At 40.6% G+C, this 10666-nt stretch overlaps 1 protein-coding gene across 1 annotated transcript; it reads right to left on the bottom strand.

The window, feature by feature from the left end:
- Nucleotides 1-1865: 1865 nt before the first annotated feature.
- LOC6630644 (uncharacterized) lies at nucleotides 1866-3738 on the bottom strand. Its single transcript, XM_002052991.4, has one exon. The coding sequence runs from the start codon at nucleotides 3398-3400 to the stop codon at nucleotides 3146-3148; it is 255 nt and encodes an 84-aa protein (XP_002053027.1). The 5' UTR covers nucleotides 3401-3738; the 3' UTR covers nucleotides 1866-3145.
- Nucleotides 3739-10666: the final 6928 nt, after the last annotated feature.

Below are 10666 nucleotides of genomic sequence, written 5' to 3' on the forward strand. Positions count from 1 at the left end.
GGCATCGTAATCCTTACTAAAATAAGTATAGATTACGTAAGCCTACATTTTTTTAGCCATCAATTACAGGTGAAGTGAATTTAAGATTCTTGTTTGCAGATCTACACTTCAATAGTAAAAAAAGCGGATAATTTGGAAATCACTCTATATTTCTTACTTTTTCAGAAGATTAATTAAAAATGATAATGTATATACATATATATATATATATATACGTATATTACACATAGCTAACATTCTAACATTCTTTACTGTACCAAAGGCATCCAAGAATGGAAAAGATTCTATTCATTCTACATTGAATTCAAGGTTCCACTCGGCAGGGTGGATTTTTCACAATCCGTAACCAGTTTTTTCCAAGAATGATGGATTTTGTAATGCAAATATATTTCATTCACCCATTTCCAGCCTGTAGGAAACTTATATGTATCTAACATCGATATTTAAGATTTGCAATTTACATATTAGTTCCGTAATGTAAGTTGTATGCTAAAAATATTCTTGACTTAAAACGAACTTTCAGTACAAGGAGGGAAAGGAAAAGTGTGTAAGACATGTCAAATTAATTTCAGACAGATCTTGGAAAATATGTCAACTTATATTTTGAGCATACAATAAACGATTTGAAATCTCAATAAATACATTATTTAAAAACTAAAGTTGTAAATTAAATAGTTTCTGATTTAATAATAAATAATAATATATAAATATCTATAAAGAATTCACTGTATCTAGTCATTAGTGCTCAACAAAAGTATTGAGGTGGCATGCCAAAGTTTAATTACTGTCATGAACAAAATTGGTAAAGATAAGCGCAGAATACTTGAAATAACACCAAGATATTGCTTACATATATAGCTTTAATTATAAGGAATTCCATAAGCCATCGATCATTGCTGATTGTATCTGCGAGAGGTGCACAGACCGTTCCAGCTACAAATGTGTTACGTATACATATCTTAAATTAAGTATACGTAAGCAAATGAATTTGCATGACAATAGCCACGCACATGGGCAATTGGATTCAATTAAACTGAGTGCGCAGTTCGGCAAGAAAGAGGGAAAAGAAAAACAAGAACTAAACAATACAAACGACAAACTTTGATCCAACAAAAGCGATGCACGGCGAGCGCAGAGAATGCGCGAAGCGAGAAGCGAAAAGCAAGAAGCGGGCTACGTAGGCGTCAACCCGAAACGAAATGGAATGTTGCAGACTACGGCTGCGGTTGGCGTTGATGATGATTGTGACGTACGTACGAGAGGCAGACGCGGGGCCGGGACTAATTGGGGACTGACTGGGTCACTGTTACGAGCGTAAGAATAGACACTCAGCGCTCAGCACACTCACACAGTCATGTAAGAGAGAGAGAGAGAGAGAGAGAGAGAGAGAGAGAGAGAGAGAGCACACGGCTATCGACGACACACCGTTGAGGTTAGAATCGAGTCATACTTGGTTAGAAGAGTGACGCAGCGTGAGAGCGACTACAGCGTCGGACAAAGAATCGTGTGCTTTTGCATTTGACAGATTCAGACTTCGCTTTCATTTCGTTCAGTTTTACTTCTCTATTGCTGCATTGTAATTCAAAATTTATGCTTTCTTATATACGTATTTTTTTGTCTTTCGCTGGTCTTTTACTTTCACACGCAGGCAAAAAAGGTTAAGAGCAGCCACAATGACAATGAAAACGACAACGACAATGACAACGCCCACGATTGTATTTGCGCCCAAACTTGTTGGTGATAAGTTTTTTCCTTTTTTTTTTCATTTTTGTTTTGTTGCCTTTTCTACCTTTACCCTTATTGTGGAGCTTAATTGAATTTTGAAATGCCGCAAGTAGCTGTACGTAGAATTAGTTGATTAAAAATTTGAGATTTTATTTGCATTTATTGCATGTTAATTTAGGTTTAACATATTTGTATATAGTAAAATTAAAGTTAGGTATAATAAATATAATGTACATATGTATGTTTATATGCAGACACTTGCCGAGCTCTTCTTAACGCTTTTCTCGTTTGGATGATGATCAATTAAAACGGTATTTAGTTTGTTATATCTTTTTCGGTTTTTTCTTTCGTTTTGTATTTCTTACAAATTTTTTCAGATTTTTCATTGGGAGGAACGTTGAAATTTCATAATGAAATGAACGAAATATCAATTTTACAAGGTTTATTATGCTTGGTAGAAATATGTCTGTGCGTGTATACGTGCTTTGCATCTTGTAACAGCTGCGACTCTGGCTTCGGTCTGGAAATCTCCAGACGCGGCCTCAAAATTTACAAACAGCAATTCGGATTATTTTTGCAAAATGTGTCGCGTTTAAATGTAACATAAACTTAAAATTATGCATTATGTAGGGGTGTGTGAGTGTGTGTTTAGGGTATATGTAGCTAAAGTATTGCACTATATAGTACTATATATGTATAAATATGATAAACAATTTACATAAATTTTATATCAAAATTTAATTTTTTCTTATATACTTAAGAGTTACACCCAAAAGCCTTTTTAACAAAAATAGCTTGAAAAACTTTAGGAAATTGAGCAAACATTATTTAGATAAAGAAAACCCACAGCTCAACTATTTGTAACTGGCAACTGGATACGCCATGGAATATATAGGGAAAAAAGTGTTGCAAAACAGGAACATTTTAGTGTTTTATAAAGAGAGAGAAAGATAGAATCAGAGACAGATACAAATACAGATGCAGATAAAGTGGGACGGAGCGAATATATTAAGTGTGCTGTAGAACTCCATTAGATGTTCTATGTGATATATAGATTGAGGATACGGATATTTGTGCCGTTCTTATTCGCGATAAAAATCATTTTTACAATACGGAATGTGATTCTTGGCTTATTGTAACTCTTTCCACCTCGTTTTGCACACTCGCTTAACAATCGCATTGTCCCTTAAACACTTTTAAGCCTCTAACATGACCCCTGGGCTGGGCTGGAGCCCCTGGCGGGCAGACAGCTATCAAAATTCAAATCACAAATTGAATATATCCTGGCTTGGGAATGGCCGCAGCCAACTTTCAAACTTCCGCACAGCACTCGATTCACTCAAGTCTACGCCCGGCCACCTGCCAGGCGGACATGGCATTAGCCACGCCCAGCCACCAGCGCCCGCACATCCGCCCGCCTTTATTGACGTCGATCGCCGGCGCGGGCAGCCGCATGCCGGGACTGTTGTTGCTCCTTGTCGCGCAGCTCCTTGATTGCGCCCACCGTACCGAACATTACCTTGGCCGTCAGCTGCGTGTGATGCGAGGCGCTGGTTTTGCTGCTGGAATTTGCGTTGGCGTCCCGATCCAGGCCCGCGTTTGCATTGGCGTAGGCATTCGTATAGGACACGTAATTGTTGTTTAAATCGCGACCACAGCTGCACTGATGCGACATGTTGCACGTGTTCTAGTTATAGAATCGACTGATCGATCGATCACTGGCGACGACCTAAGATCTGGATGTCTGGATATAGACTTCTTCTGCCTATTCGCTGCCAGCTCCCCAGCTGAACTTGCTGTATTAAATAGCCTTTGCCCAGTCAGAGTCAAACTCTTGCAGCAGTCGATCAGCTCTCTGTGTGTGGGTCGCTTGGTGAACGCGCGTGTGCACGAAACAAAACTCAATGTAAAGTCGTTTCAGCTCCTTGTCGTCGTCGTCGTCCGATAGTCGCTCACACTTTCACAGACTCACTAGAACTAATTTCGAAAAACTGTGGTGTTGTTTTTGTGGCGTTACCAGCCAGCCAGCCAGCCAGAGACACAGCCACAGCTGCGACGACAGCGGCGCTGTCTGCGGCGTCGACGACGACGACGATGACGATGAGCGTTGAGTATCAAAGAGAGCGGACGAGAGCGTGAGTAGAGCCCGAGCGTCAACCCAAGCGTCAGCTGAGCGCGCGTGAGCCACATGGGAGCCAACTGAGTGCCAAAATAAAAAAATAAAAAGAAAAAAAAAATATCTAAACTTGCTGCTGCTGCGATCGCTGCTGTTGTTGTTGCTGCTATTGCTGCTGCTGCTGCTGCTGCTGCTGCTGCTGCTGCTGCTGCTGCTGCTGCTGCTGATGGTGGGCGCAGTGAAATGATAAATTTCTCTACACTTTGCAGTCCATCTACATTGGTCAACATCCACGCAAATCGCTAATAATTATATTTCTGCGAATTTCAGGATGAAATAAATGACAAAGTAAAAGTAAGAAAACTTTACTAGCATTACTCATCTCCAATTTGTGGCTTTTTTATAATATTAAATACATATATATCGCAGAAATTATCCATTGCTTTTTCTATTGTAAATAATAACAAATAAAATAATAAATATATGAAAGCAACCAAATGTCGCTGAACTTGTGCAAATAACAATTATTGTGTGTTTTTTTTCGTTTGTTTTTTTATACAAATAGACGTCGACAACCTTTTTATATTCGCTAAAGGTAGCTTACAAAAAAATAAAAAAGCGTATGGAAAAAGAAAATAATCAAGAAAGTTTAATTAAAATATTAAACTTTGCCGGAGACTGGGCAATGGGTTTTTTATTTTGACGTAGAATCAAATAATTGATGCACTGTGCGACGTTGGAGATCGCGGATTGGGATGCTGCTGCAGCGATGATGACGTTGGCGTTCACAACGACGACGACGACGACGGCGACGATGGCAGCGGCTTGTTAAGCTTTAGCCGTGAGCTGAGCGCGAGAGCTTTCTTGATTGCAGCGTAGTTTCTAATGGCCGATTCCCGTTGATGCCCATTCGCTGCCCCCTCCAGTTTAGCATGTAATTTGTGATGCCTGCGTCGACGCTGAGCTTGTGTAATCTTTTCGTCGTCGACGTTGTGGTCTTCGTTGCTTTTAAGAGCGGCAGAAAATTGTGTTGTATTTTTGCTTTTTATTCAATTTTGTTTATAACATTTTGCGAATTCCAAGCGCACGTTACAGACAACAAAAGCAACAATTACGGCAATACCACAGTAAACTATAAGTGCACGCGCATGAGTTTGTATCAGGTGAAAATCAGTAAGCGCTGCAGCGTCTCACCTGTTGCCTTTCATATTCATACATAGCTGTTGCTTTTATTTTTATTTTTTTTTTTTTTTTGCTGGCATTCATCAGGTTTCATTCACCTTTTGGCAGCGGCAGAGACAGCGACAGCAGCCGCTCCAGCAGAAGCAGTCACAATATTGTAAAAATGTTTTCGAAGAAAAAACTTTTGTCTATGCGGCCGTGTCGTTTAGTTTACATAATTGGAATGCAAATAGGTAAACAAGTGCACGGCTTGAATTGCCCTGTCTGCCCTGCGGTAAGGCCGTGTTGGTTTTGTTGTTGTTGCTCTTGTTTGGACAGCTGCAGCTTGCACATTGCATGCACTTGTTGAGTGCGCATACGCAGGGTAGTGCAGTCGGGCCCTTAAACGGAAATGCCACCACACCAATGTTGAACCTGACCTCATTTCCAGCAAGCAAGAATTCTATGATTTGGACACAAGGCGCATTTCAAATGACATAAACAACAATCGCTGCGGTGACAGCGACGCCGATGCCAACGCCAAAGCCAACAGCGACTGCGACGCTGGCAGCAGCGCATTCGCTTTCGATCATGTGGCCATATCACTTTCCTCCATTCACAAGCCACAGAGTGGAACTACCAGTTTTCTCCAAGAACTCCAAGTTGACCCATATACTTACAAACGCACACACACACACACACACACAGTCACATACACATTCACATTCACAAATATAGAGACGGCGGGTCGGTTCCAGTGGGTGGGTGGCAGCGGTGGCAGCAAGAATGCAAGAGCGGATAGAGTGGGACCGAGAGAACGTCTAACTGGTTAAAGGACAAGGAAAGAAAGAAAGACAGAATGAAAAAAGAGAGATATACATTTTTTTAAAGATAGAGTGAGTAAATAGACGAAGAGAGACCCAGAGAGAAAAAGAGAGCACGAGAGAGTAATAGGGAGAGTAAATGCTGGCACTTTGAAGAGTTCGAAAAGAAAGCGAAAAAGAAATTTCAATGCAACGAAGCGTTGAATGGATAACGCACATACATATACACGCATATTTGTATACGCATATACATACACACATATACATATATCTGCACAGGCACAGACGCTGGCGTTGACTGCTCACCTACTTCTGGCCCAGCCAATGGCTCTGGCAGTTCTTTCCAAAAAAAGTGTGTCACTCAGAAGAAACCGGCAGCAGCGGCTGCCGCAGCCGCAGTCGCAGCGCCGCACAAAAGAGAGGCCAGCAGCATTCTTTGCTGACTTTCTGCCTCACACAGCAAATATGTTTAAAATTACACAAATATACACACATACACACACATACACACACGCTAACGCATTCAGATGCAAATTCAAGTGTAACATGTAAATATGTAAGTGCATGTAAATATCGCCTTAGGAGTTCTAATTATAATGGCGTACACATTTAAGCCTATCAATACATATACATATTCATGTATGTGGCGTGCGTGTATATGAGCATCGATGCTGACTTTTAGCTCATGTTGTTGTTGTCGTTGTTCTTTTTGATATCTAACGCCACATAAGTTCATCTGGATCTCAAGTGCATTTTGTACAGCGCTGGCTTTTTCTCATGCGCCGAATCAATTAAAATCCAACAAAACTAGTTGTGCCGAAAACCTGCATAAGAATCGTGATTTTATTTATTTTTTGTTTTTTTTTGTCATCGTACAAGTACTAAAAATGTTTTCTTTGACGTTTATTTTTCTGCTTATGCATTTTCGGTGGGAAGTTAAAGCAGGTGTGTGTGTGTGTGTGTGTGTGTGTGTGTGTGTGTGTGTGTTTGTTTGTTGGAGTAGGTGTGGGCCAAACTGGTTGGAAGCTAGCTGCCTGGTTTGCGCGGGTTTGTTGCCCCCACAGCCACAGCCATATCCATAGCTACAGCCAGAGCTGCAAATGATGATTTATTGCTGAACTTGTCTTCTGGAACACTAAATTGAAATTACTTGAGTTTAGGCCGCATTGGCCTGCAGCTGTTTTGGCCAAAATCGTAAGATAGTAACACACGATATCCTCGAATCGCTGACAGTCGCAGGCGCAATAGAGACAGACAGCACAGAGCGAACATATGCCACGGGACTTGCCAAATGATTCGAATAGCGCTCGGACCACTGGGAAATTTATTAACCTGTTCCGGTGTGCAGCGCTGCGACCTTTGAGATTAGCTTGCACGCTTTGAGCATTTGGCCAGGCCGCGTACTGGATATGGATATGTTATGCCATGTTCGTCATGAGCAGTCAGATATTGGTGCCAAGATTTATGATCCGTTTGCCGTGGTGAATAATCTGTTGGGCAGGCACCTGGGCCTGCACAGGGCAGCTGATTTTGAATTGGAGCGCCGCCTGTAGATGTCGCAGGCGTTTGCCTGCAGCGAAATACAAGCAACTGATGGCTGTCATCATTTGACGTCATTGCTGCACTTGTTCTTTTTGTTGTTGTAGCGTTTGTTGCTGTTGTTACAATTAGATTTTATTGCTAGCCATAAACACACATATTTCGCCTCGCAAATCTCAATGCAATTTCAATGTTCATCATGATTTGGGGCATTTATTTCACGCTGTGCGCTCTCTCGTCAAATGGCGTTACACATACAGCCAAATGCCAATTAGCGACGACAGCTGGGGCATCCGCATCGAGACTTGTGTCCTGAGCTGGCTGTGCTAATTCCAAACTTACACCAATATTTTCTCAACATTTTGCATTAGCCAGCGATTTTTGTGTTACGTAGTTAAACTATTTACTATTAAGCGCTCAGCAGGTGGCGAATGTTGATGGCTTCTAGTTGGCAATTTGCCTTTACTGAATCGCTATTAGGAATTACCAGGATATTTCCTTAAGTATGTAAGAAAAACCAATTTGTCCAATTGCTTTTAGTTTCCTTGTTATATTACGATACACTGTACTCAATGAAAATAAGTATAAAAGGATATAAAACCTTCAATATATGCTTGACACACAGAAAATATTGTTGTTTGATTAAAGAGTATTATTATAGATCACAGGGATGCAGAATTGATTTATCGCCATCGTGCTTTGTCTTGTGTTTGTATTGGGAAGCGCATTTTAATCCTTGAAAAGTATTTAAATACAACAAGAAATTATTGCCACCCATTTTATAAGAATGTCAAAAGTTGCAATGCAATTTATCCTCAATATAAATGTCTTTATACCAATAAAACTCTTTACTAACCGAATTGTTGTCTGAAAATTTTGTTAACTAGTAAATTTAAGCTGAAAATTAACTTAAGGCGTGCTTTGGAAAATCAATCCCCTGAGCAGGGTTCCAATGCCCTATAGATGAAAGATCAAGTTACCTGCGCACCCTTTCAAACTCATTTCCAAAGAGAAACATAATTTATGAATACGTCCTTCAGTGATTTTGGAAAAGGGCATACATTTCATTTTTGTTCATATTTGAAGCTAATTTGTAGAACTTGGAAAAATTGCTTAAAGTCAATTCTACGCAACTAATCCCAAAAACGGTTTAGAAAGACGCAAGCTAACAAGAGAGCTCTTGTAGGGGGTACCCGATGAGGAGTTAACCTGAACTCCGCTTAGCTAATTCTAGCCTTCTTCTTTAGGCACATACACAATACCAACATATCGACAGGCATACTAATACATATTCAGGCTCACCTTTATTGTATAAATTGGTTTTTTTTTTTACTTGTGATATTTTTACCTAGATATGCTAGCTATTCTGAAAATTAATCTAGCAAACAGAAAGAAGCATCTATGACAATATATAGGGTACTAGCGGGTATTACCCAGCCTTGCCCGTCGATTGTGTAAGCATTTTCTATTAGGCTTAGATTAGAATCCCCAAATTTGTTAAGTATATACAGATCTGGTATATATCTTTCCTATAGCTTGAGTAAATGAGATGAAAGTTCAGGGTATTTGATAGTTGTCTGCGCTCGACGATAGATTTTTTATCTATATTATCTAAAGGGACCAGATATTCACAAAAAAGATAAACCTGGACCCGTCCATGGACGCAGATGGTTATATCGAATCAGCTCGTGCTGATCCAGAATAAATGTGCCATATGCTTTTTCGGAGATGTTTCCGTATGCATGTTACATTTATTTGCACAAAAGCATATCCATTTCGCGACAAATTCCAAGCATTTTGGCCATGCACACGAAAGACTACTTTAGACATCCTCTAAAGATTCATGCTGAAACAAATCGCAAATATTCGTAATATTAAAGTATTTTGGAAACAGCCTTTGCCATTCAATTTATAAATTTTGTGTGCAAGTATACAAAATGTGTAATATACTCGATGGGATATCCTTAATTTTATGTAAAGACTACGGCACTTTCACTTTCCGCAATATTTGTATTATTTCTGCTTCTGCAAACGTGTAGACGGACAAGAGGACTGATGATAACGTCTCAGCTCTGAGGCGTGATTTGATTTATCTGGTACTGGGTATAAGAATTTATAAAACAGTTCTTAAATATATATTCTCGAAACTGAATATTTGGCCTTAACCTTAGAGTAAGATTCTCCTTTGTTCCCGCCTGGAAGTAGGCTATGTTATATGACATTTCATATCGTTCAAAGCTTAAGCAAAATCTTTGTTCTATTTTCAGGCAGATAACCACCCACCGTATTTCTTATAGACCAGATGGCATTTGTAAAATGTTCAACGGTGGTCGCCAAAGGCAGCCACAAGACTAGTAAGACCAGTGTCCTGACCGGGAACTTTGTGAAAAATATAAAGGCATGCTGCGTAGAATTCAATGGCGTTTCGCTTTTGAAATGTTACAGTTCCAGTTAAGGGATGCACACACACGCATAAACAGAGTCTGGCAAATACAAGCGGGCAAACAAATAGCATGCATGTCATTTGAATTGTCAGCTGACTGCCGCCTTCTTGAAAGCAAAGCAAAGGGGAAAGCAAAGGAAAGTGAAGGAAAGTCGCTGCTAGGCAGGCTGTGAGCTCCCTGCATTTGACTAATGCGCAGCTCAGCTAGTTGACAATTTTCAATAAAATTGAGAAATAGTTGGTCACATATTTACTCCCATGTAGGCAAAAACATATGTGTGTGGGCGCCGCTCTAAGGCTGTTTGTTGGCCGCTTCAAGCCCTAATGAGGTTGACACATGCTGCCGACTTTGTTAGCTCCAAAGATATATTCTGCTCAATCCCAACTGACTTCATTATGGCAATCCGGCTTGTAGCTCTGAATTGAATGCCTCAAATCATAAAATGTCTTAAAGTCACTTTCCTTTATAGTTTCTGACATCGATCCAGCCAGAGAGACAACTCAACTTGATCAAGAACATATATACTTTATGACTCCTTCTGCCTGTTACGTACATAAGTAGAGAAACTGCAACAACAACGAGGATTAGCACCGCCAAATCAGCGCAGAGTCACGGCACGGCCACTTGTTACATCCTGGGAACGATGGAAACGAAGGCAACCACGGTACGGTCGGGCAGCAAAGGCGCTGCATGTTGAGAATCACTCGCAAACTCACCACACTAGCCAGCACACACACATTGTTGTCATCGGCCGCGAGTGTTGCCGTTCCCGTGGGCGTTGCGCTGATAACTGCGCGCGAAAGTCCCTCGGCCAGCTCATATAAGAACGAACGCTTCAGCGGCTGTGGATTCAAAAG

The sequence above is a fragment of the Drosophila virilis genome, chromosome 2, assembly GCF_030788295.1.
Source record: "Drosophila virilis strain 15010-1051.87 chromosome 2, Dvir_AGI_RSII-ME, whole genome shotgun sequence".
Classification (NCBI taxonomy): Eukaryota; Metazoa; Arthropoda; class Insecta; order Diptera; family Drosophilidae; genus Drosophila; species Drosophila virilis.